The 27,322-nt window shown below is 37.4% G+C and overlaps 1 protein-coding gene across 7 annotated transcripts in view; it reads left to right on the top strand.

Annotated features, from left to right (window-relative positions):
• Window positions 1–27,322, top strand: part of EZH2 (enhancer of zeste 2 polycomb repressive complex 2 subunit) — a 70,100-nt gene that overhangs the window by 19,580 nt on the left and 23,198 nt on the right. For 2 of the 7 annotated variants that reach the window (XM_053608346.1, XM_053608348.1), the window contains exons 2-5: window positions 12,098–12,221; window positions 12,790–12,918; window positions 21,190–21,366; window positions 24,690–24,806. In XM_053608346.1, the coding sequence (XP_053464321.1) occupies window positions 12,105–12,221; window positions 12,790–12,918; window positions 21,190–21,366; window positions 24,690–24,806 (540 nt within the window). In that variant the 5' untranslated portion in view covers window positions 12,098–12,104. Of the gene's footprint in view, window positions 1–194; window positions 415–12,097; window positions 12,222–12,789; window positions 12,919–21,189; window positions 21,367–24,689; window positions 24,807–27,322 lie in introns of those variants that run through there. The other 5 variants (XM_053608347.1, XM_053608350.1, XM_053608352.1 and 2 more) reach the window with 5 other exon arrangements.

The following is a 27,322-nucleotide window of genomic DNA, read 5'->3' as shown; positions in this document are numbered from 1 at the left end:
TATTCTAAGTTCTCTGCTAGACAAATGAAGAGGCAGGCATTATGGTTTCTTACTGGTATGGTATCTGGATGTACTTACAGGAGTGTTTCTCCAAATGTGGTCCTAGACCCTAGACCCTAGATCCTAGGGGATCCGTGTGGTCAAAACTATTCATAATTATACTAAGATGTTATTTGCCTCTCTCTCTCTTTTAGAAACTGTGTTGACATTTGAACCCATGGTGCACAAGCAATAGTAGATAAAGAATGTTGGGACCAACTTATTATTTAAAAAAAAAGCCAGTTTTGTTTGAGAATGTCCTTGATGAAATAGTAAAAACGATTAATTTTATTAAATCTTGATCCTTGAATGCACACATTTTTAACATTTTGTGCACCAAGATGGGAATGGCATAAAGTGCTGCTGCGCATTGAGGTAAGTTGAGTTTTGAGGAAAAGCACTTAAGCATTTAAGTTGCATGTTACACTGGCCACTATTATCATGGAAAACTCCATTTTTACTTAAAAAGAGAGGCTGACAAACCATTGTTATTCACACTTGGGGTATTTGGTAGGAAATCAAAGACGTGAACCTGTCATTTTCCAGGGAAAAAACTGAGCATACTTGTTGGCAATGAGAACATTTGAGCTTTTAAGCAAAAATCAGAATTTTTGGGAAAACTTGTATCTGTTACTATGAGCTTGACAGCTTTCCAGTACTTAAAGGTTTTCATGATAAATGAGTGGGTTTAACGTATGATTTTTTGAAATATGTCAGTTTCTGGAAAATCTGCATAACTCAATGGATCAGCATTTTTCAGGTGAGGAATGATGCATGGGTTAAAGATTCATAAAAGTGAATAGAACGGTGACAAAGTAGCAGAAATAGGAAATGTTCATTGATACAATTTTAGATTCCATGTTGCATCTAATCTTGTAAGATGCTTAATGAAGTTGTCTGGAAGAGGTTAAATAGTAAGCTGAACTAGCCACTTTTATTTTTTTTTTTTAAGAGACAGAATCTCACTTTATCGCCCTTGGTAGAGTGCCATGGTGTTGCAGCTCACAACAACCTCCAACTCCCAGGCTAAGGTGATTCTCTTGCGCAGCCTCCCAACTAGTTGTGAGACTACCAGCTCCTGCCACACGCCTGGCTATTTTTTGTTGCAGTTTGGCTGAGGCCGGCTTTGAACCCGCCACCATTGGTATATGGGGCCGGCGCCCTACCCACTGAGCCACAGGCACTGTGTGTAGCCACTTTTTTTTGTTCAGACAGTCTCACTCTGACACCCCCAGTAGAGTGCTGTGGCATCATACCTCACAGCAACCTCAAACTCTTGGGCTCAAGTGATCCTCTTGCCTCAGCCTCCCAAGTAGCTGGGACTACAGGTGCCTGCCATGATGCCTGGCTAGTTTGTCTATTTTTAGTAGAGACGGGATCTCGATCTTGCTCAGGCTGGTCTTGAACTCTGCTGAGCTCAAGGGAGCCACCCTCCTTAGCCTCCCAGAGTGCCAGGATTACAGGCCTGAGCCACCTTGCCTAGCGTCACTTTTTTTATGGAACAGCTTTGGTGTAATATCAAAGCATGAGATCTACAACAACTTTAAAAGGCTATTCACATTTTCCTCCCTTTTCTAGATAAAATTTCTCCATATACTTTAGCCAAAACAACATATTGGCATAAATTGAATTCAGAAGCAGATATGAGAATTCTAATGTCTTCTGTTAGATGTTAAAGAAATTGGCAAAACTGTAGGACAATGCCTATTGCTACTTTTTTAAAGGAAAATAGTTTTTTTTTTTTTTGTTTTTTTTTTTTGAGACAGAATCTCACTATGTCACTCTGGGTAGAGTGCTGTGGCATCACAGTTCACAGCAACCTCAATGCCTCAGCTTCCCAAGTAGCTGGGACTACAGGTGCCTGTCACAGTGCCCGGCTATTTTTTGTTGTAGTTGTCATTGTTATTAAGCAGGCCCAGGCTGGGTTCTAACCCACCAGCCCCAGTATATGTGGCCATTGCCCTAACCACTGAGCTATGGTCGTGGAGCCCAAATATTTCATTTTATTGTGGTATTACTGGAGGTCCTGGAACCAATCCCCTGTTCATCCCTAGAGATGACTACAATAAAGCAAAAAAAAAAAAAAAGTAAAAAATTTTTAGTTTTTCATTTCTATTATCTTAAATATTTATAGTTAGTAGCATATAAAAACTAAACAGGTGATGAGACCAAGATGCTCAACAATGATGTTATGGCATTCTTCCTTTGAACTTTCTACCTTTTCTGTTTTTTTTTATGCTAGCTAACTACTATGTGAATAATTAATGTCTTAGTCTGTATCATAATTTCCAAATTCTCCGTCAAAGCAGTGGTTCATTTAAGGCCCTATTATCTTTTGATCTGTTTTTCTTCTCATATGACTGCATCTTGATTTTTAATTTTAGAATGTCTTTTGCCATCTTTTTTTCTTTATTCCCAATGCTGTCAACCCAGTCAGAGCCCTTAATTCCAAATTACTTCAGTACTCCAGTTTTTTCTCATGGTAGTTTTCAAATTTGAGTATTGAATGGAATCTCAGGGTTGACTTGATTTTAATCTTCACATTAATGTGATTTCTAAAAATGTACTGAAATAAACTCCTTGTGGTAAAACTAAAATTTACAAATTAAATATAGACCATCAAATTACGTTTAGTTTCAGCAAAATAGCATCATTAAATTAAATACCCAGTGTTAGAGCTTATGATAGAATGATATAGCCTCAGGACCAGTTTTATAATAATAAATCAGTTTCTTTAATTTGGTTTAATACTAACACAGAGAATGGCTATTTGCATAAACATAGTTTATAAAATGGTATTACTTTTAGTCTTTATTTTCCTGGACAATTAGACCTACTGGTCTCCCAGAAAGGGCCAGTTAGTAACCCTTGAATGCCAGGTGGTTTTTGTTGTTGTTTATAGATCATAGCTCACTGCAACCTCAAACTCCTGGGCTCAAGCGGTCCTCCTACTTCAGCCTCCCAAGTAGCTGGAACTGCAGGCTTGTGCCTGGATGCCTGGTTAATTTTTCTACTTGGTAGAGATGGGGTCTTGCTCTTAATCAGGCTGGTCTTGAACTCCTGAGCTCAAGGGATCCTCCTACCTCAGACTCTCAGAGTGCTACCATTATAGGCATCAACCACCATGCCTGACCCCTTGAATGCCAGTTTTTTAATGTCTGTTTAAAATTCTGTAAACTCATCACTGAGGTATTGTGGAGTTACTAAAATCTGCTTTCAATGGATATTTGATCTAATTATTCTTGGAATTTATATCAGAAAAAAATGTATTGCCTGTTTCACTACTGGGTTTGCTGTTAGTGAATTGTTGGTTAGGGGGATTGCCATATCCCATTGGCTTTGCCACACAGCTAGGTGCTCCAGCGCAGCTTTCTGTGTTTGCCAGCCTTGCCTTACCCTCACTCACCTGTTTTGTTTCCTAGCACATTCAATGCCCAGCATACATTTCTCAGCCTTTTTCTCAATGCCCAGCGCACATGCTAAACATTTTACTTTGTTTTTGACTGTTTCCATCCAATTAGATTTTAAGTTTTATGAGGTTACAGATTTTTGTCTGTTTTGTTAACAGCTAAGTCTTCATTTTCTATTTTAGGGCCTGACATGTATTAGATGCCCAGCAAATGTTTGTTAAATGAATGTATATTAACACTTCTTTTTATTCAACTCCAAACTCACGTGCTCTTTTCTATTTTATGTGCATGTTTTCTGTGTATTTCTATCATTTTTAAAAGTGAATGGCATTTTAAAAAATGAATGTCTTTACATTGCGTTATCATCCAGTTCTCTTTAAAAAAAAAACAACCTTATTTTGGAATAGTTTTAGATTTATATAACCATAGTACCTTTGTCAAAACGAATAAATCAATATTAATTTGTCATTGTTAACTAAACTTGAGACTTTATTTGGATTTTACCATTTTTTCCCACTAATGCCATTTTTTTTTTTGGTTCCAGGTTCCAATCTAGAATTTCACATTCACTTAGTTTTCATGTTTCCTCAGTCTCTTCTGATGTGTGGTTGTTTCTCAGCTTTTTTCTCTTTTTCATGTGGCTCAGTGAGTAGGGCACCGGCCCCATATACCGAAGGTGGCGGCTTCAAACCCAGCCCGGCCAAACTGCAACAAAAAAACAGCCGGGCGTTGTGGCGGGCGCCTGTAGTCCCAGCTGCTCGGGAGGCTGAGGCAAGAGAATCGCTTAAGCCCAGGAGTTAGAGGTTGCTGTGAGCCGTGTGATGCCATGCCACTCTACCCGAGGGCGGTACAGTGAGACTCTGTCTCTACAAAAAAAAAAAAAGAGTTTAAAAGAGTATTGGTCATGTATTTTGTAGGCATGTCCTTTGTTCTGGGTTTATCAGATGTTTTCTTGTGCTTAGACTGAGGTCATAGGTTATGAGCTTTGTGGGAAGAAGATCACACAGGTTTTACTACATCATGCAAGGGGGTACATGATAGCCACATGAGTTATCACTGGTTATGTTACCTGTGGTCACTTGGTTAGGGTGGTGTCTTCCAGGTTTCTCCTCTGAAACACTATTATTTTTGCAGACTTTCTTTTTTTTTTGAGACAGAGTCTCACTATGTCACCCTCGGTAGAGTGCCATGGCGTCACAGCTCACAGCAACCTCAAACTCTTGGGCTTAAGCAATTCTCTTGCCATAGCCTCTCAAGTAGCTGGGACTATAGGCGCCCACCGCAACACCTGGCTATTTTTTGGTTGCAGTTGTCATTGCTGTTTAGCAGGCCTGGGCTGGGCTGGAACCCACCAGCTTCAGTGTATGTTGCCAGTGCTATCCACTGAGCTATAGGCACCGAGTCCAGACTTTCTTCTTTGGAAGTGAGTCACTTAGTCTGGCTCACACTCAAGGAGAAAGGAATCAAATTCTGCCTCCTGCAGTGGGAAGTAGAGACATGTATTAGTTGGAATTCCCTCTAAGGAAGATTTGTCCCTTCTCCCCCATTTACTTATTTATTTATTTAATCACTTATTTATATCATGGATTCATGGATACTTATTACTTCAGTCATACTGTCATGGTTTATTTTGCTGCTCACATTATTCCAGCTTTGGCCATTGGAAATTCCTTCAGTTTGGTTCCTGTCTCTGACATGTCCCTGACCTTTCATCTTTTGAGCGTTTTCTTTCTGCCACAGGCTTGTCACTAGTATTCTCCCTGTGTCAGTCCTAGAATTAGCCATTTCTCTAGAGCCCTGCTTCCTTGTATTGGAGGATGGTATTTTGAATTGGAGGTCATGGGTGCTGGGGATGCTTCTTGTTCCTGAGGTGTTCCTGCTTCTAGACCAGGCGTCCTCAAACTTTTTAAACAGGGGGACAATTCACTGTCCCTCAGACTGTTGGAGGGCCGGACTATAGTTTAAAAAAAAAACTATGAATAAATTCCTGTGCACACTGCATATATCTTATTTTGAAGTAAAAAACAAAACGGGAACAAATACAATTCACATGGCTTCATGTGGCCCGTAGGCCGCAGTTTGAGGACACCTGTTCTAGACTCTCTGTTGGACAGAGCTCGGAAATACATGTGTTTTCAAATTTATGTTTCTGTGTCTAAATTCATGTATTTTAGAATAAATATGAACTTGCATTGATATCTCTCAGTCTAATCTATCACCACTGCTTGCTTATTTATAACTTCTTTCTCTGACATTGAGAAATTTGGCTCACCTTACATATGATTTATTTGCTTGTTCAACCCTCAGTGTACATGTGAGAGTGCTTTCAGAATTACAAACTAGTACCCTCATGAGACACAAATTTACCAACTAGCATACATGTTTACATTGGGTTGTTGTCTACTTAACTTTTTCATACGAATATTGTTAATTCCTGACCTCACTCATCTTCCAGTCAGGGGTGTCCAACCTTTTGGCTTCTCTGTGCCACACTGGAAGAATAAATAGGAATTGTTGTGCACAATAAACGTACAGACACTAAGGGAAGCTGGTGAACAAAAGTTCCATGCATAATTTTTGTGATATCTACTACCAGATAAACAGAAATGCCCTCACATAATCCACAAGCGGCCTATAGGGCACGGGTTGACGCCCTGGGTGCTAGCCAGTGCACGTAATGCTTGCTGCCTGCCAGGCACTGTCTGTGCTCCTTTCATAACTTATTTCTCATAATGACTCTGTGAGGTAGATACTCTTGAATTAACCTCTTTTTCATGAGGGAAGTGAGACACAAAGATGTTAATTGATCGAGTTCACATGCAGCTGTTAGGTAGGAGAACTGAGATAGGAAGGAACCCAGGCAGGCTGGCTCTGGAATCAGAGCTCTTGCCTTTTGTTGAAGACTGATTATAGGACTTAGAATTAATAGGATTAAGTACTGCCTTATTAATTGAGCTTATTGTTTGAGCTTGGTTTGGCATGGAGCGTGCTCCTACCCCCTTTTGCCCCGTGTCCATAGCAGGCCTATTAGTCACAGTAGCACTCTTTCCTGCTGTGCTAGGACACGGCCTGGCCTGAGAGCCCTAGACCCAACCTCAGGGTGGTATGTGAGATGCAGTCTGCTTGCTATCTGACCTGGTCTTCCTCGAGTCCTGATCCCAGCACCCCGGGCACAGCATCGGGCGCCTGTTCTCTTGGACTCCTCTCTCTTGGTCTCCCTTTCACAGGGTGAATGATTTTTGTGTTTCTCCCCATAAGATCTGTTTTTCTTAGGTAATGAATTTTTATTACTTACCAATGATTTAACATCAACATTTCTAAGTTCTCTTTGTATTGTTTTCCTTATTCTTACCTGCAAAATCTTACTTAGCATTAATTTATTTTGAAGCGTGTTAAAACAGTGGGTCTTAACTTTAAGAACAAATGAAATTATTATTATTATTTTTTTTTTTTGCAGTTTTTGGCCAGGGCTGGGTTTGAACCCACCACCTCCGGCATATGGGGCCAGCGCCCTACCTTTGAGCCACAGGCGCTGCCCAAGAACAAATGAAATTATTAAAGGAGACTGTCAGCAGCCTTCAAAGCACTTAAACATAAAAGCACATTGAAACTAGGGATTTTTTCGAAATAGGCAATTTTGTGGCTGTGAAGTAAACATTTTTTTAAAGGGAAGGACATCAAGACAATTATAATCATATTACTTACTTTTGTTGGGTTTGGGTTTGAACTTAATTAGTCTGATATTCAGTTAAGAGTTAAAGTTAATGCTATTAATTTAGTCAGGAAGGATAAGTAGTACATTTTATTTCTTTTGTTTTCGTTAGACAAGTAGAAACAGAAATATCTATTTAACCAAACCAAATACTATAGATGACTATTCCCTTGATTTACCAAATCTTTTAGGAAGAAGAACCTTTAAAGAAAGGCATCAAGAATACTGGTGGTGCCTGGGTTTTTTTTTTTTTATTTGCTTATTTTTTTGATTATTCAGTCATTGAAAGCTGAGTAAGCAAGGGCAGGAATGCCTTTTGTAATGGCCTTCACAAGTAGAGTAGGGTTGCATCAGAAAAAGAATGTTGACTCCTTTGGGCCTGTGTGGGCCTGGTCTCCTGAGAGGTAGAAAGATGTATTTTGGCCACTTCCTTGGGGGCCTCTATAAACCTGAGAGGTTGGAGGAAGCCCTGCTCTTCCTGGTGATTCTGTGGATGGTAATGAAATAGGCTATGTGAACCCATCTTCTATTAATTCAGACATTATTGTACAGTTGGTCTTCTGTATCTGTGGTATTCCACATTTGTGGGTTCAACCAACTGTGAATCAAAAATATTTGGAAAAAAACCTGTAAGTATCTGTATTGGACATGTACATACTTTTTTCCTGGTCATTATTCCTAAACAATACATTATAACAGCTACTTACATGGCATTTACATTATATTAGATATTATATGGCATGGTGTGTGTGGGTTATATGCAAATACTATGCTCTTTTTTTTTTTTTTTTTTTTTGTAGTTTTTGGCCGGGGCTGGGTTTGAACCCGCCACGTCCGGCATATGGGGCCGGCGCCCTACTCCTTTGAGCCACAGGTGCCGCCCTACTATGCTCTTTTATATGAGGGACTTGGGCATCCATGGATTTTGGTAGCTGAAGGGATCTTGGAGCCCACCCTGCCCCTGTGAATACTGAGGGGCATTTATGGTCTCAGTAGTAAGTATGTATTTCAGATGCTTCTGTATTTCATGTGGTAGGAAACCTAATCAAGATGAGTTTAAGAAGAAAAAGTGGAGATTTCTTGTCTCTATAACTGAGGAGTTCTGAAATTGGTTTGACAGGGTCTGCCTGATTTGGGGCTCAAGTGATGTGAGTAGGGTCCATTCTTGGCTTTGATTATTGATCGTGTTGTTGACAGTTTTCCTGCAGGTTTTTTCATGTTTGTAAGATGGCTTCCAGCAAGTCCTTGGAGAAGATTTTTCCAGGTTTAAAACTAAGGAGAGAAGAGTGAGCATTCTTGTGCTAACATTTTAGGAAATCTTCTGAGACTTTCACTGTAGCTAAACTCATTCTGGTCATGTATCCAGCCCTGCACGGTCACTGTCTCAGGGAGCCATGGTACCTTGGTCAGGCCAGGGTGACAAGCAGCTTGAGTCACCTTCCTCTGAGGTACTTGAGTTCTCAGAGAAGAGTTGGTGTGAAGTTCCCAGGAAAGGGTGAATTGATGCTGGGTGGTAAAAACAACACGGTGTTTAATAGGACAAAGTAAGATTATAAAAGGGCACAGCGTTCAGGGTATTTGTGAGTTTGATTTGATTGATAAATAGAGCCTGGACAATGTAATTTCCCTTAACTTATGTAAGTATAATTCAGTAAGGTGTTACTATATTCTATTAAGGCTTTGATGGTACCCTGCCATACTCTGCCTTGGTTTTTGTGTATACAGGTGGAATCTTGTTTTAATGATAGAGTTATAGTCTTTTTTTAAAAAGAAAAGCTTATTTTCATATCCTGAATAAAATTCATACTAGTGTGATTTCAGCTATGAAACTAAATATATGCTTTGAAAGAAAAATTTGAAAAGCAGATGTACTCAAGAGGTCTCCATTTAAGTAGCAAGTCATTTTAAAAAAGATTCCCTTCTGCCAATATACGAATGTTTGGAATTGTATTTTAATACTGTACTTGGCTCCAGTAGTGTGGAAGATCATTGAAAAGGAAATCTGAAGACCTGATTTGAGGTCCTGCTTTGAAGTCTGTCTTGTTTTGGGAAGGAGGCCAGGGGAGTTAACATCTCAAGGCTCACTGTGGGACAGGCGTACATAGACCTGGGTGTGTTGCATGTGTATCTGATCTTTGTAACCAAAAAACAAAAAAACCCCTCTAGTTTCTTCCTAACTTTCTTGACCTTTGGCCCTACCTCATTGCCTCTCTAACATCATTTCTGCTTTACTTCACAGAGCTGGGGTCATCTTGGGTTTGTTTATTCTCAGTTCTGATGACTTGTGGAAGCATTGCTCCCACAGAGTTACACTTGACCCTTTCACTCGGAATAGTTGTCTTGGTGATTTTGTTTTACTTTCTTTATTTGCAATTCTGAAATTCCTGCCCATTCATATCTCTTCATTCTTCTTGTGTCCTCAGAAGAATGAAGTTTGTGACTTTCACCTCCAGTTCCAAGCCTGACTTTTGTTATCTCTATCTAGCTGTCTCTTGCTCAGGCTTGAATTCCCTTTGGTTCATTCTTTGCCTTTTGAGATCCAGCTCACCTTTTTAGACTGAATTCAGTTGTCACTTTTCCTGCCATTCTTATCCAATTCCTAATATCTTTTTCTTCCCTCTGAAGCATTTTTCCATATACAATCAGCCCCATATATCTGTGGATTCTAAAACAATAGAGTGTAAGAACTATTTATACAGCATTTATGTTGTATTAGGTATCCTAAGTAATCTAGAGATGACTTAAAGTATATGGAAGGATGTGCATAGATTATTTACAAATACTACATTTTATATTAGAAACTTGAACATCCTTGGGTTTTTGTATCTGAAGGGGAGGTCCTGGAAACACCCCCCTGTGGATACTGAGGGATGATAACTAAGATGTTTTTTTTTTCTTGCTTCTTGGGTAGAACATCAGTTCTGTAAGGGCAAGTATTTATTCATGTTTATATATTTACTGTCGATTCATTTTATTCAACTTTGTATATACTGCCTGCTTTATAATATTTATTACATGCTTAAGAAAGTGAATTTCTTTGCGTCTGTCTTTCAGCTCTGAATAAACCACCATCTGCTTTCTCTGCCATTTGGTGGTGGTTGAGTATTCCTGGAGAAAGTTATCCACTGACCTCAGAACTCTTCTGTTCCTCTCAATCTTCTTAGGCAGTTTTCTCTTGTGCCTGAGGTTTTATGTAAACAGATAGATAAAGCCCTACTCAGGCTTTATTTTTTTTATTCAAGCCAGAAAGTCATATTCTCCCTTTCTTTCCTTATTTAAATTATCATTTGGTGGAAGTTATCTCCTAAGTAACTCTAGAATTCGTTTATTTTTCTTTCCTCCCCAGTGTGGTCTTAGCAGCTGTAGTTTAGAGACTTTATTGCCATGCACCTGACTTAGTCACACAGTTCCTTACTTCTGTACTGTTGGTCAGCTTGGTCTTTTCAAAATATAAACTACTCCTTTCCCCTTTTACTTAAAAACACTCAGTGGTTTCCCATTGCTCTTAAGATAAAGCACAGATTCTTAGTGTGGCCTGACAGACAAATGTCCTTCTAATCATCTCAAGGCACTGTATGATTTTAATACTTGTAGAAGAAAATATTCTAGAAAAGGACACTTGTTTAGACTTAAGGTGAGGACACCGTAGTAATGAAGATCTGGTAAACTGTAGACATCCCCACATTTAAACATAATTGGTTCTTAGAAACTGTAAGTAAGGCTTGGCACCTGTAGCTCAGCGGCTAGCGTGCCAGCCACATACACTGAAGCTGATAGGTTCAAACCCAGCCTGGGCCTGTCCAACAACAATGACAGTCAAAAAAAAAAAATAGCCAGGTGTTGTGGAGGGTGCCTGTAGTCCCAGCTACTTGGGAGGCTGAGGCAAGAGAATCGCTTAAGCCCAAACAGAGCTGTGACACTACGGCACTTTACACCAGGGCGACAAAGTGAGACTCTGTCTCAAAAAAGAAAGAAAGAAAAGAAACTAAGTAAAGATAAGGCATAAGAATTTATTTTGCATTTCCTGCATTCCTCTTTTCTCTTGGTAGCAGAAACCCGTCAGGTGAATAAAGGTGGTACAAGAGACTAAAATACAGACTTTATCACAGTGTTTAAAACGAGAAGCATGGTTCAAAGTGTAAGGGGAGAGAGTGCTTTTAAATTGTACATTTTTGTATGTCATGCTGTTTTTATTTTTAATGATATTTGTAAATTTTCCTTTGTTTTGGATTTATCTTTTTCAACTACATTACTCAGTTGTGCCTTGCTTTTTAACAGCTAATTTAATGATGAAAAACTTAGAGTGTATTTTATAATTCCTTTCCTCCACAAATGTGAGTAAAAACTAGCTCATGGTGTGTAGTATACTTAAGTCCTATAATGGGAATCACTTTTCTGGAAGATGGCTGCCATTTATTTATTTGTTTATTCATTCTTTTTTTTGAGACAGAGCCTTAAGCTGTCGCCTGGGGTAGAGTGCTGTGGCATCACAGCTCACAGCAACCTCCAACTCCTGGGCTTAAGTGATTCTCTTGCCTCAGCCTCCCAAGGTGCCCGCCACAATGCCCGGCTATTTTTTGGGTTGTAGTTGTCATTGTTGTTTGGCAGGCCCCGGGCTGGATTCGAACCTGCCAGCTCTGGTGTAATGTGGCTGGCACCTTAGCCATTTGAGCTATAGGCGGCAAGCTGATGGCTGCTATTTAGAGGAAAATAATTTTTTGTAAATAAAGATATCTCTTAAGTAGGAGTTGTGTTAAGTAAAAACTTATACTTTCAATGAAATGTTTTAAGGATTTAATGATACAGAACAAATGAATACTCTTCTACAAATACCAACAGTGTATGTGTATTGTTTCTTTGTTGATAATTGGTTTGCTGGGAATTAAAATACAGGCTGGTTAGAATAGTGATTTTAATATGAAACCATTACTTTTAGAATAATCATGGGCCAGACTGGGAAGAAATCTGAGAAGGGACCAGTTTGTTGGCGGAAGCGTGTAAAATCAGAGTACATGCGGCTGAGACAGCTCAAGAGGTTCAGACGAGCCGATGAAGTAAAGGTACAATTTTATCTTTTGTGAAAACACATATCCAATAGAGGATAGTTTTTTTCTCCCTAAAATTAAATAAGTTTTAATTTGAAATAGTACATTTTTCAGCCAAGTCACATTTACATTAAGATAAATGAATACTTGGAAACTTAGGTTGTCCTTTATCCATCTTAATTAGCATTATACCCTGCACATTAATGATAACTGAAAGATTTTAATCTAACGATTGTTTAACTTACCTGGAAATCAATCTCTTTTTTGTATACCTTTACATTTACTAAACTCAGGGCCTATCACATCATTTTATGTTTCTAAAGTTATCTTGATTTTTCTTTTTATGTACAAAGTAAAAAAGGATAGAAATAATTTTCTCTTCCTTTCCTATTGCCAACAAAATAATTGTGATATCTTTGTATGATTTCAATGTAGGAAACTGCAATCTTGTTTAAAATCTATATGCATTTAAGAATGTTCCTGTTATTTTTAGGAAGTCACTAGATTTTAACCTGTTTCAGAGATGTTACACGTTTTCTAACAATGAACAATTTTTCCTCTCCTCTCCTTCATTTTTTAAAAGAGTATGTTTAGTTCCAATCGTCAGAAAATTTTGGAAAGAACGGAAATCTTAAACCAAGAATGGAGGCAGCGAAGGATACAACCTGTGCACATCATGACTTCTGTGAGCTCATTGCGCGGGACTAGGGAGGTTGGTTAACATAACGTGTTGTAGTAATTATCAACACATTTTGGTTTTTTGCTATTAGAAAATTTGGTTGCTTATTTGGATGAACTTATTGATCTCAGGATGTCCATCTTTTTATTGCTATTTCTTTTTAATGTGCAACTGTTAATGGCTGCCATAGATCACAGTACTAGCTATTGCTATAACAGAGTTCTAAGTGTTTAGAATACGCTTTGACTATTATTAACTAGATTCCAAGATTTTATAAATTATTTAAAAAACCCTTTTAAATCAAATACTCTTTAATGTCCTCATCAGATCACTATTTAGAACAAGGCTTTCTGACTCACCTTTGTCGCCTTCAATATATGAATTGGCCATGTGGTAAGAAATGTTTCCTTTTCATATTCATGGACTAAAAAGCTTTATATTTTGTTCAAAGGCTAAGCCTCTCTTTAAGAATTTTTAAAGTCATTGTTGAGAGATTGGAATTTCCTTTTCTATGCCATTGTCTGAATGAGGTAGCTCTTAATTACTCCGAGAGTTTCCTATTTTCAAAGAAAGGCAACAAATCTATGGTAGAATCTATAATTAAATATCTGATTAAAACTTGCTTGCAGCAAGATGAGAAGAAAATGGCAGAAGCCTGAACAGTTTAGGCATTTCTAAGTGCCTTGAGTTGTATAGAAAGACATGGCATAGGATATTTAAATGGGAGTTGAAGCAAAAAGAGGGGGAGACAGTGATTTGGAATTAAGATTACACTGTGTAGTAGATTGTTTATCTGAGTTTCTAAACATGGAAAGCATTATTCTAAACAATGGAATTTGTTCTCATAATTTTTTTCAGTGAGTAGCCATTTTTTTATGTAACATTAGAATAACCAAGCAACAATATTCAGTTGTGTAAGGCCTGGTGAGATTGTGTGATGCATGGGCTCCAAAGGCTTGTCGGTGATAACCCTGGTGCCTACAGACAAGATCCCAGCAATGATTTCAGTGATGAACTGGTCTTGATGGTGACACATGGGTTAGAGTGATTCTTAGTCATTTATGCATTTTGTTAGCCTACAACTCTTTATAGCTGTGACTTAAAATTATATGACTATGTATTATATTCTGACACCATCATCTGCAGGTTAGAGCCTAGATATTAGAGGTAAATGGCTTTTTGTTAATGTACTAAGCGTGAAAGGGATTCTTTTCTCTACCCATCAGAATCTTTTTTAAAAGGGATAAGGAAAAAAAGGGGGGATGGGGGTTTAAGTAATTCCTTGGAAAATTTTGTCTGGTGATCTTTTGGAAATGTTGAGGTAAAGGGAAAAAAAATCCTCATTTTTTTTTTTTCTCCCCAGAGGATTAATTCTTAGAAATTTGGAGAAATGAGGTAGAAATACAAAGAGTACTTATTTTTGCTACCCATTACAAATCTAAAAATGCTACCAAAGTCCAACTTATTATAATAAAATGTGATTTCTGGCACTGTGCTAGGTACTTTGTACACATTACCTCCTGTAATCTTTGTGATAGTTGTGTTTCATCACTGACTTAGTTAGAAACTGGACGTTTATATAGGCGAGGAAACTGAGCTTCAGAAGAGTTAATTCAGTCTGCTTGCTCTAATGATCTGATGTGGGCCCAGAAGAGTACACTTTGTTCAGACACTTTAAGGAATAATAAAGTACGTTATTTAAGTGCAACTTGAATTAGTATGGTTTATTCAAGTGGATATTTACTAAATGAATTTTTCTTTTAATTTTGTCAAATGGAGATGTCATTAAATGTAAAGATGCTTCATTTTTTTCAACGTTTATGTGAGAACTTGTGAGAAGAAACTAGAATTTTAATAAAATGGAGTTTTCTCAACTTAGTACTTCCACATACCCCACACACATTGAGAAAAAACACTTTCACAAAATATTCACAAAATAACCCCTAGCCTTAAGAATTTACTTTCTGTTGCATGGAACTCTGAACTGATCAAAGTCACTGGTTTTCTTAGCCACTCTTGATCGCTGATTGTGCTTCAAATGATGGTCTTTTATTGCCCTTTACCCCCTTTAAAACTGTCATCCCTCACTTTAGAAGCGTGTGACTTAGAAGTTTGTGATAAGCTTCTTGAAACTAATATAATAGATCTGAAAGTTTTAGGGCTGAAAAGAACCGTAGTGATCTCACAGTTGAACCTCGTGACTTTTCAGAAGAGAGTATCCCTGTTTATTTTTTCTTTTGTTTGATTATTTACATCTATATATTAATTTCTTTTGTATGCTTAAAAAATTGTAGTCTGAAGTAGGTCAAGCAGGAGGAGAAAATCAAAGTGTGTTTTGCAAAGACTTTCCTAGTAGGCTCTGTAGAATTTCAGACTGTAATGTCCATCCAAACACTGAAAGTCTGTATCATTCAACATTTGAAGTGTCATTATAGCATTGTTTTAGCTAACTGCTTATTTTTATGAGCTATTCATATGTAAGTGTTGATGTCTTCAGTTTAAATCTTCTTTGGCATGATGAATCAATGACAATTTTCAGTTTTAAAGTACTTGACTCCCTTCTGTCGTTGTACAAGTAGATATATTCAGTTTTTAAATGCTTGATTTTCTCCAGGCTATTTTGGCAAAGAATGTTGGACAGAAGTTTACTTTCTGATCTCGTGAAGTGACTGCTGTAGGTACTGACTTCAGATCAAGGAGCTCTGCAGTTGAACCTTTAGATCACATCTTTAGTATGTTGTTTTCTTATGTCTTTTTAAGATAGTTTGGCATATCTGTTTTTTGTTACTGTAATTACAGAACCTATGCAGTGTTGTCCATAGAATTTTGATTGAATATCTTCCTGTATTTTTTAAATACTTCTGCCTTGTTGAAGGCAGTGACTGTTTTACATATATTTCTTTTGTTCTTCAGTTAGTCTTTTTAAGGAGCATCATCTAGCTTCAAGATGTCCTTAAGGAATACATACAGGCCAGTGGATTATACATTATTCCCATAATGTATTGCTGTTAATCAATAAATTATTTCTAGGTGACATTCATTACTTTGTCCTATCAAGCAGTAAAAACTGTCTTCTATTAAGTCATAGTCTGTCTGTTTTCTAGTTTTAATGAAGAAACTGTTCTAGGAGTTACTCTCGAAGTTCTCATTAGTGCATTTCTTTTGTGCATTTGTCCATTTGTTGCTAAAAATAAAAACCGCAAGACAGACAGTTTCTTCTTCATTGATTCTTCATGTCAGAATTTTTTCTGCTTTCATTCTGACTATGAAAGAGAGGCTTGCTCAGATAATGCCAGGTTTCTGGGCAAGTGGTATGATTAGGTTAGTATGTTTATTTGTGGGGCTTCTGAATATCTAATATGGAAGTAACATCAGGGCAGTTATGGACCTCATGTTCGTAAAGAATTTGAAAACTTTTGATCTTTTTAACCCTTCAATTGCGGAGGGCTCAGAAATGAAAAGTGCTGCCAATTGAGACATGCAGCCGTCCCATCAGCCCTTATGATACACGGCATGATACTGGACTTCTTTGGTTTCTTACTATTCGAAATAATTCACCAAAGTTGGTTTTAGTTACTTCAGACACAGCTGTGAAAAATATTGAGAATGAAGTATATGATGTTGATGACTCAAGTCAGGTAATGTAATATGTGTCATCAAGTTTTTGTTTGCAAAATGAATGCCTGTAGGCATGTTTGCACCAAAGGAACATCTTGTTTGAATGCCTATAGGCATTGTTTGTAGCCATAAGGTTAATATATACAGGTTTGCTCTTCCTAGCCATATTTGAAATAATTTTAAGTTCATTTGGTATTTGGAAATGATTCTTTGGAGAGGGTTCTATCAAAATGATAAAATGTGTAAGTTGGCAATTTGTACTTATTCTTTTTGTTGAAGAAAAACATTGGTTTACATGAAAACATTTGTTTACATTGTTTATTGACTTGGTAATATAGTTTCCTCAGTTAATTGTAAATAGAAACCTAATTACTGTTAACAAAGAAAAAATAATATGTAGTGTAGCCAATGTATAATTTTGTGTACTCTACTCAGTTAACATTCTTAACTTTCATATACTCATGTGCTTTCTTTACTTTGTATACTTCAGGATTACAGGACCTATAGGTTTAGATTGTCATGAGCCTTTTGAGAAAATATGGCAGGGATGTAGGTCATTTTTCTATTGTCTTTGAAATAAATGGATGGCGTGCTCTCAGGGTGTCTTTCTGTCCATGTATTCTTGGTGCATCAAGGAATTGGTCTCTAAGTCATTTGCTGTGGCTTCTTGCCCCTTTTAACCATTTTTTGGTATTTACTTAGAGTTGAGTCAGTCCTTCCCACCTTACAACTTTAAAATAGCTGCAGTTGTTTTCTTTAGGCTGAAATAGTTGCAACGTTTTTTAAATGATCACATAAAGGGCTTTTCCTTTTCTTTTGAAAGGAAACTGATATAAGCATTTTATGCTTTTCCAAAAGATCAGACTAAAAAAAAAGGTCATTTATGATGTTTGAGTTTATATGTGATTATCATATATTAAAATGTATATCATTTATAATTGAGTTTGTATTTTAAATTTAAGATCATATATCTTAAGTTTGAAAAGTAATTTTTTCAAAAATGTCAATTGTTTTTATTTTGGACAACCAGTAAACTAGCAGAAGTTGCTTTTAATTTGTTTTTCTCCTAGAATTCTCCTAGAATTATTGATATCTCGGGCAGCGCCTATGGCTCAAAGGAGTGGGGCGCTGGCCCCATAAACCCAGCCCTAGCCAAAAAAAGAAAAAAAAAATCATCTCTTTCCCAAATGCAAAGTCAAATTTCAACAATATTTAGAAAACAAAACAAACACAAATGGAAAGAAATGCTTGCCTAGTCTTATCTTGAAAATTATTTCATTCTCTGAAGAAATAAGAAAATTTTATTAGATCTCAGACTTTCCTAAGACTTTTGTCATAATTTAGCTTGATAATGTGGATTGACTTAAATTCACTCCTTGGGATTCTGTTTTATCTTCCCTAATAGATTTTATAAAATAAATTACTAGAGTAACATTTTGGGAAAGTTGGACAGGTTTCACAAGCTATCCTGGAAACAGATAAGACAGTTTTATACTAGTTAATATGACTATCTATTGGGTTAATAAAACTTGTTTAAAAGTTTTATCTTTTTCTCTCTAATTAAGAAGTCATTATAAAATGATGATTATAAAAAAAATTCAAATACAGTAGAACCTCCTTAGTTGACCACCTCCTTAAGTTGACCTAATTATCATAGACCGGACAAACACCACCTGTGTTCAGTGGAAGTTCCTTATATTGACCACCTCTGCATGTTGACCAGCTTGTGGGTAATCTCCTTGCAGAGGTTCTACTCTCTATGAAACAGATCCCTATAGTCCAACCCCTCTGGCTTTTATCCATTCAGCTTTCTTTATATAGACTAGTATGTTAATAGTACGTATTTTATTTTAAAAATTACTGGCCATATAAAATATGTCTGCCATTTTAGACCATCACTTTACAATGTCTGTCCAGATCTTCCTCATTCTTTTTACAAATGGATACTAATTGCATAATACCATAATTTATTCTTAACTGATGGACATCTAGATTTTGCAGTTAGTGCTGAAGTGAACATCTTTCTTTCTTTTTTGTTTTTTGGCCAGGGCTGGGTTTGAACCCGCCACCTCTGGTGTATGGGGCCCTCGCCCTACTCCTTTGAGCCACAGGTGCTGCCCTCTTTTTTTTTTCTCCACTTTGTCACCCTCGTTTTTTTGAAACAGAGTTTCACTTTGTCACCCTGGGTAGAGTGCTGTGGCATCACAGCTCACAGCAACCTCTAACTCTTGGGCTTAAGCAATTCTCTTGCCTCAGCCTCCAAAGTAGCTGGGACTATAGGTGCCTGCTACAATGCCTGGCTATTTTTACTGTTGCAGTTGTTGTTGTTGCTTGGCAGGCCCAGACTGGGTTCGAACCTGCCTGCCTTGGTGTATGTGGCCGGCACTGTAACCACTGAGTTACGGGTGCCGCCCTGAAGTGAACATCTTTCACGTATGTCTTTGTGCGTTTTGGGTAATTCTGTAGAAGTTCCTAGGAATGTACTTGTTAGATCAAAACGATACATATATATTTAAAATGATAATGGATAGTACCAAACACCCCCCACACACACACCAAGTTTTATATTATACTGCCACTAGCTGTTTGTGGTCATGTCTGTTTACCTATATTCCCAACACACAGTATGTTATCAGACTTTTTAATCTTTGCAGTCTCATTGATAAAAATTGTTGCTATTTGTTGTAGTTTGCCTTCACTTATTTAGTGGAATATCAGTTGTTCCTTTATATTTCTTTTCTGAATTGGCTGGGATGGTGTTGAGTCTTTTAAATTAGATTGGGCTTTTATGATTTTAAAGGACTTTTTGTATATTATAAATATCAGTTTTTAATCTGTTTTGCAGGGGGGGTTTCTTTATTTTGATGCTATTTTTCATATATTTCCATTATGCAGTTTTTTCTTTTGACTTTTGTGTTTCTTAAAGCCTTCAAAAATCCTTCACCTCAAGATGATAAATTATCTACCTCTTGATCTTTAGTTTTCTTGTTTTTGTTTTTATATGCCAGTATCATTGAAACCATTGGGAATTGACTTTGGTGTAAAGAGGGAATGGGACATTCAGTTTTTAAATGTTTTCTGTGTAGCTTTCTAGTTGTTTCAACACTGTTTATTGAATAATCAATGAACAGTGGTAGAGCAGTTACAGGCCTGTTTGTGAGCTGGACAGCACCAGCTTCCTTGATTGGTGATTTCCTCAGTGAGACTGGGCTGGAGCTTATCCCCATGGAGACTGCAGCCTTGTGACAGTCTTGCCTGTCTGTAACTGGTACCCTGGCTACTCTGTGGTTCTAAATCCACTGTCATTTAAACAAGCCTTCAGAACAATTTTTTGCCACAACTTACGGAAATCATGGACTTATTTAATACACTGTCTCATTTCTTTTTCTTTCTTTTTTCTCTTTTTTGAGACAGAGTCTCACAGTGTCACCCTTGATAGAGTGCCATGGTGTCACAGCTCACAGAAACACCAAAGTCTTGGGCTTAAGCGATTCTCTTGCCTCAGCCTCCCGAGTAGCTGGGACTACAGGCGCCCGGCTATTTTTTGGTTGCAGTTTGGCCAGGGCTGGGTTTGAACCGGTCACCCTCGGTATATGGGGCCGGCGCCTTACTGACTGAGCCACAGGCGCCGCCCATGTGTCAAGATGTTAACAGAATGTTTTCTTCCCATTTTTATTTCTGCCCCTCTCTTGTTTGAGATACTCCTTTTTTCCCACAAATACGTCCTTCAGTCACCCTTCTCTTCTTTTGTCTTCTAAACCTGGTTATGAACTCACTTCTGTTAATTGAGCTTTTCTTAACTCTATCCAAACAATATTTATCTCATTCCAGTAATTCTTCAGTACTTCCTTCACATAAAAGTAGCCTAAATTTAAATTATGTATGCTGGTTCTGTGTCTGTAGCTCAGTGGTTAGGGCACCCACCACATACACCAGGGCTGGCAGGTTTGAACTTGGCCTGGGGCCTGCTAGACAACAGTGACAACTACAACAAAAAAATAGCCGGGTATTGTGGTGGGCCCCTGTAGTCCCAGCTACTTGGGAGGCTGAGGCAAGAGAATCACTTAAGCCCAAGAGTTTGCAGTTGCTGTGAGCTGTGATGCGACAGCACTCTACCTAGGATGACATAGTGAGATTCTATCTCAAAAAAATTAAATAAATAAATTGCGTATGCTGTTGTTTTCCCCAGAACACTAGCAAATTTAAATCTGGGTGTGCTGTCTTATCTTGAGGAGTCTAAGGAGATTTCAGATATCATCCTGAGCTTTTCTCTAGGGTTTGCGACGGCCGATGCCTTCTCCTGACCCTTCCTCCCCTGGGTGATGATCTTCCTGTATCTTCCTCGCCGTTCTCACATGGAAAGGCTAAAGAATGTTAGTTAATTGTCAGCAGTTCACTGTTCCTGTCATGAGTTAAATGGACCAACCAGAATCCAAGAATATTTTTTACTTGACTGACTGTGTATTTCCCCCTGCTATGTGGAAATTGGACTTAACCCATCTCAAGTTAAAGATTCAGAGGCAGGATGGCTGTGGCTACCGTCCTCTGGGATGTCGTGCTGTTAATGGGGAGTCATGTCTACCTCACAGGGCAGTTGTGAATTTTAAAGAAGTTAACTTTGCTAAAGTCTCTAGCACAGTGCTTGGCACATAGTAGGGTGTGTTAATTTCTTTCCCTTCCCTGCAGGCCATTCACCTGCTCTTCCCTCTACGATTTTCCATAACAGTTTTTACTTGGAACCAGCCTTCTGCCAAGAGTCTCAGTTTGGTTGTGTACTTCTACAACTACTATTTTTGGCTTGACTTCCCTCTCCAGCTCCCAGTGGTCCAGCCACACAGTCGCCTATTGTACCAGCTGGTTGATGTAAGTCTATCCATCCTTAGAGGAACCTGGTTACTTACCAGTAAGCTGCATTTCTCTGAAAATGTAGCATTCTTGATAACTAATCTAGTTTTTTTTCTTTCTTTACCATTGATGATGAATGATCTCTAACTTTGCTGTGTGATCCTTCAGTTGGAGCTAGAATTAGAGAGTTTCATTTGTTGATACAGGTCTCCTAGTGTGTTCCTGAGACCAGAACACATGACTAATCAGGTAAAATGCTGTGGAGACCCATGAGGTCAAAATTCTTTTCACTACTCTGAGTGATATGAGAATTATATAAACTGTCAAGGATGATACATTTTCAAAGAAAAAAAAGTTGCTGGTAAGTAACTGGGATTTTTGAATATTTTTCCCAAACTTGTTTTAGCAACAAATGCTTTGGCATTTGAATATTATTTGATAAATGAAAGGAATATGATTGTTAGTTAAGATTAATAGTTAAAGAATGGGATAGGTTTCTAGAGATACTACAAATATACTGAGGTGTGGGGGGAGACTGTCAGTGTTTTAAATAGGCGCTCTCTCAGCTTTGAACAAAAATTGAAGTTGAAGTCTCCATTAGGGGAAATCAGCAAATGCAGTCGGTTCATTCCAGAAACATTTTTTGAGTGCCTACTTTTTTTAAGACACTGTGCTGAGTATTGTTTCAAGACAGAGAGGTAAAACTATATTTTAACTCAGCTGCTTTGCCCTCAGAGAGCTTATTTCCTGTCCCTTGGTGACTCTTGTGTGACTCAGAACTGAGATGATGGGGTATTGGAGGATGACTGAGGAGTGGGACTGGACGCGGCACTTGGTGCTGTGGCCTGCGCTTCGTATTTTCTGTCCTTCCTAAGTTCCTTCTGTTTATGGGAAAACCAGCTGACTCATTCAGTATACTCAAAGTATTTTCTACATCACCAGAGCAAACAAAATGAAGAAAAGCCAACCTCCCTTGTATCTAGTAGTCGAAAAGAAAATTCAGCTGTCTAATCCTATGTGTCACCTTGGATTTAGATGTTAAAGCAGGTAAGTCAGATTTGCCTGGGTAGCCCACTCCCCCACTTTGAAGCTGTGGCTCAGCTTCAGAATTAAACTCACAGAATTAATTCGTTCCCACCAAATGCAAAGACAAAAGCCAAAACATTTTTTTTAAGAAATGAAATTTATTTTGTCTTTAAAATCATTGGTCAGTATATAATACTTTTATTTGTTATTATAACCACCCCCACTCCCAAGTTTACCTAGTAAAGTAGAAAAAAAGAAAGAAAACTTGGAAGTAACAGGAGTAAGAGGAGAAAGTTGTCAGAGGAGATGCTCCTGTAAAATTATCATTTGTCTCGATATACCAGACATTGCATGGCTATAGTTGTTCTTTTACCCTTTGAGCATCTCAAGGACAAGAACTACAGGGAGTAATTAAACTCCTGTGTGTTACATTATGATCCTGGTTTTGTCACTTTCAACCTTTCTGAATAGGCAAATTATTTAACTTCTCTGAACCTCAGTGTCCTCATTTGTGCAGCTGTAATGCTAAAACTATGTCATAAGATCATTCATAAGGAATAATTAAGATAATGCATGTAAGTACTTAGCACAGTGCCTACAACATAGTACGTGCTCAATAAATGTTAACTGCTGCTATTATTGGATTAGTGGATGGACAGATGAATTGTGTTGGAGGCCAAAGAGTGGGAAGGGAATGATTGTGGGTTCCTGGGTTTGGTAAGCCATTCACTACCTTCTTATTTACTTGAGTTACAAGTGTTCTAGTGTTATTATCTTTATCTTTGCCTTTTTGGAAAGCAAATTAATGGATTAATCACTGTCACAGTTCTTCCTAACTATTCTTAAACCTTTACTTCCACTAAGGAAGGAATTATTTTGTGCTGTAGTGACTATGATGATTGTGAGATTATCCCACCGGCCTGACGTGATGCTAAGGGTCAGGTGTGGTCTGTGTGCCAAAGATTTCTACTCTGATTTCACCAGACCTAGTTCTGCTATTTTTAAGACATTTTAAATACAAATTGAACATGTAACATGTGTGTGAGATATATGTGTATATATATATCACATATATATGTGCACACATATATACACATATTATGTATATGAGTTTTTAGTTTCATTTCACTTTAATTCTTTTTGGTGTGTTTTCATTGCTTGTGGATTATGAATACATGTCTAGGTATTTTTTAGAAGGCTCTGGAGGCCTGATACTTTTGTAATAGTATGCTTTAAGAAAAGCTGGGTTCCTAGACAGCATGGAAAGGGCTGTGGGTTGTTTTTTTTAATCATGTTTCACAGAATCAAAGATGCAAAATTTTTAATAATTTAGCATCTGAAACTAATGTGTATCCTAGAATCACTGTAATAAGAAAGTATTATATCATTGTTTGGCAACATTTTTTCCTTAGTTACATAGAAGTATTGGTATACCTTGAAATTGGTATCTTCACAGATTGCATGAAATAGAGTATTTCAAGGGATTGTGTGTATTTACATATTGTAGAATATGGTATCGTGGCAGTGTGTGTAGTGGGTAAGATTAGGTGCTCCAGAGTTAGATTTTTGGGGTTTAAATTCTAGTCCTGTATGTTGTATGACTATGGGGAAGTTACTTATTCTTTCTTTATCTTAATTTTCTTACCTATAAAATGGGGGCTAAGAATTGTATCCAGCTTATAATGTCATAATGAGGACTAAATATGTGAAGACGTGTTAGGTGCTTAAAATAGTGCCTAGCACATACAAGATACTTAATAATATTAGTTATTATTCAGAGGTTACAGCTTTGCAGAATTGATTTGAATCGATTTTGTTGTGATCAAGACTCAGGTCTGTTACCCTTAATATTTGTGTATCATCTGATAATATTAAATGATACCTGGTTTTTTAAAGGGGAAGATAAAGATAAGAAAGGCTAACTCAACAGGTTTTCTTATTAAGTAAGATTTAAATGGTGTATTTGTTATATATGTTACTATTCTGTGTAGTTAGGATGTAAGAGAAATTAACTTATGTAAGAGAAATTCCTTCCAGTGAGCTAGAAAGTTTTGTAGTGAAAACATGAAACAGTATATCAGTTTGCTGAGGCTGACATAAACACAAGTTTTGATTCTTGTTAATACTGGTAAGTATGAGGTTTCTACCATAAGAGAAAAGACAGAATCCTTTTTGGTTTTTATGACCTTTATTGTCCTAGGTGAAGAAATGCTCCCCCCATTATTCTAGTAGACAGCATCTCTTTACATGTGATGACTACAGCTTAAGCTTGTTCTTTTATTCTTAAAGAGTCAATTTTGCTTTTTCTATTTTAGTGTTCGGTGACCAGTGACTTGGATTTTCCAACACAAGTCATCCCATTAAAGACTCTGAATGCAGTTGCTTCCGTACCCATAATGTATTCTTGGTCTCCCCTACAGCAGAATTTTATGGTATGTAAATCAGGTATTTTCTGCTTACTTGATAACTTATTTTCAATAAAAAAGCATAGATAAATTTCTAGTCAGGATGAATCAAGGTAGTATATGTCAAAAAGCTATGAAAATGATAGCACTTAGAACAACTTAAATTGATTAATGTAGTTTGTTTGTTTTTTTTAAGATTTTGCAGTGTTGCTCTTTCCCTATACTCTCCAAAGGAAATGTGTTAAAACAAAAGCCATACCTAGAATTAAAAACACTAAAAAGGTGAAGCTTAGAGTTCTTATCCTTGAGGAAGTTAATCCGTATGCTATAATCTCAGTGTCACTTTGAGCTTTTGTTAATTGAGGACTTTTTTTTTTTTTTGAAATGTTCTCATTTCATGTTTTTTTTTTTTTTTTTTTGGCCGGTGCTGGGTTTGAACCCACCACCTCCGGCATATGGGACCGGCGCCCTACTCCTTGAGCCACAGGCGTCGCCAGACTTTTTTTTTTAATTGTTGGGAATTCATTGAGGATACAAGAAACCAGGTTACACTGATAGCATTTGTTAGGTAAAGTCCCTCTTACAATTGTGTCTTGCCCCCAAAAGGTGTGTCACACACCAAGACCCCACCTCCCTCTCTCCTTCCCTCTCTCTGCTCTTCCTTTCCCCACCCTCCCTCCTTCTCTCTCTGCTCTCCCCTTCCTCCACCCCCCCCCCACCATGTACTAGGTCATTAATTGTCAGTTGAGAACTTATTTAAAACACTTTTAGGCAGCATATTATTAAACCATACCATACTGTGATATATTGAGAATATATATGTCCTCAGAAGGTATATAAAACAAAAGGTTAAACATACTTCCACAGGTAACACCGGCCTGATAACTTTTGTAATGAACTACTTAGAATTAAGAGAAGGAGAATTAAGGAGGGTAGGACAAAAGAGAAATTCAAGTATGCATTCTTGTTAAAAATAAAAAATATGTGATGAGACATGATGGCTCATGCCTATAATCCTAGCACTTTGGGAGGCCAAGGCAGGAGGATACCTTGAGCCCAGGAGTTTGAGACCAACCTGGGCAACACAGTGAGACCCTGTCTCTACAAAAAAATAAATTAGCAAAGCGTGATGATGTGACCTGTAGTTCTAGCTATCAGAGGCTGAGGTAAGAGGATTGCTTGAGCCCAAGAGTTGGAGGTGACAGTGAACTATGACTGAGGCTGCAGGGAGCCATGATCATGGCTACAAGAGAGTTATGATCATGCCACTGTGCTCCACCCTGGGTAACAGAGCGAGACCATATTTTTTTTTAAAAAGAGATTTTTATTAACTTGATATATGAAGTGGGAAGGCTAATAAAATGTTGATGGAAGTCCTTGGTAAACATGCTTTAGAGAATTACTAGGTTAAAAAAAGATGTTTCTAATGTCTTTAGTAACTTTTCTCTTAATGCTTTTTACAGTGAACAGTTAAAAGTAAACTTTAGCTACTATTCTCTAGTTGCATAAAGTTTTGTGTTTAAGACTATTTTAAAATATTTAGTTTGAGTATTATATTGTAAGATTTGAAGGGAGGCTTTATCTTTTCACAGACTGAAATTCTGAAAGAATATGCTATTTTAATTTGTCAATAAATATTATTTATGACTCATTTGGGTTTTGCCTGGTCATTGACCAAAGCAAATTATTCAGACTATCTTTTAATTATGGCTAGGATATATTTTGGGTAGCAAAGATTATATGGATACAATTGGGAAGAGAAAATAGCCAAATAGCATTTAATTTCTTTGGACATAGCCAAAATTAACTCCTAGTTTAATCCTGGGATTAGTGCAAGTAAGATGAGATGAAAATAGAACTCTACTATATACGTAAGCTTGAACCTGAATAGGTCAGTCCTGTAAAGTCTGCATTTTTATTTTATACTCTATCCCCTTTCCTGTTTGTCTAAGTTTCTGTCATCTTTATAAGCTTTTCAGCCATCCTGAGTTTTGTTATCTGGGATCATTTGAGATTATCACCTTTTCTTTGCATTGCATGCCTGCTACTGCCGAATAGTCTCAGGGTTTCACGACTGTTTCCAGTGTCATCTTCCTTGTTGATCCTGGTCACGATTCTGGTCCCACCTTATACCATCATGTCCTCCAATTAGTCTTAGTCCGTTCTATTTATTAGAATTTTCTTTCTAAAATAGTTTTTAACTAATACCCTGTTCAAACAAACACCTATTAAGACTTAGACTTATCCTCACTTTGAGTTAGTCTCTTTAAACATATACTTCAGAACTGTTTGGTTTTCATCAACAGATAGTGTCATTTTTATTCTTTAATGAAAATTCTCTTACCTCTGTGATTATCAGCTTTCTTTCCTTTGCATTCTTAAGTACTCAATCACATCCTCTCTGAACTTTTCTGATTGGCTCTTTTCCTGCAAAACTAGTGCCCTTCTTTTCCTTGTTGTCTTCCAGATCTGGATATGAACTCATTTGTTATCTTTGCCTGTCAACTTTGATTTACATCCTGTTCATCTAAGTCAGGCGTCCT

Source organism: Nycticebus coucang, chromosome 11 (assembly GCF_027406575.1).
Source record: "Nycticebus coucang isolate mNycCou1 chromosome 11, mNycCou1.pri, whole genome shotgun sequence".
NCBI classification, from domain to species: domain Eukaryota; kingdom Metazoa; phylum Chordata; class Mammalia; order Primates; family Lorisidae; genus Nycticebus; species Nycticebus coucang.
The sequence above is the reverse complement of the archived record's forward strand: the minus strand, read 5'-3'. Positions and strand labels throughout refer to the sequence as shown.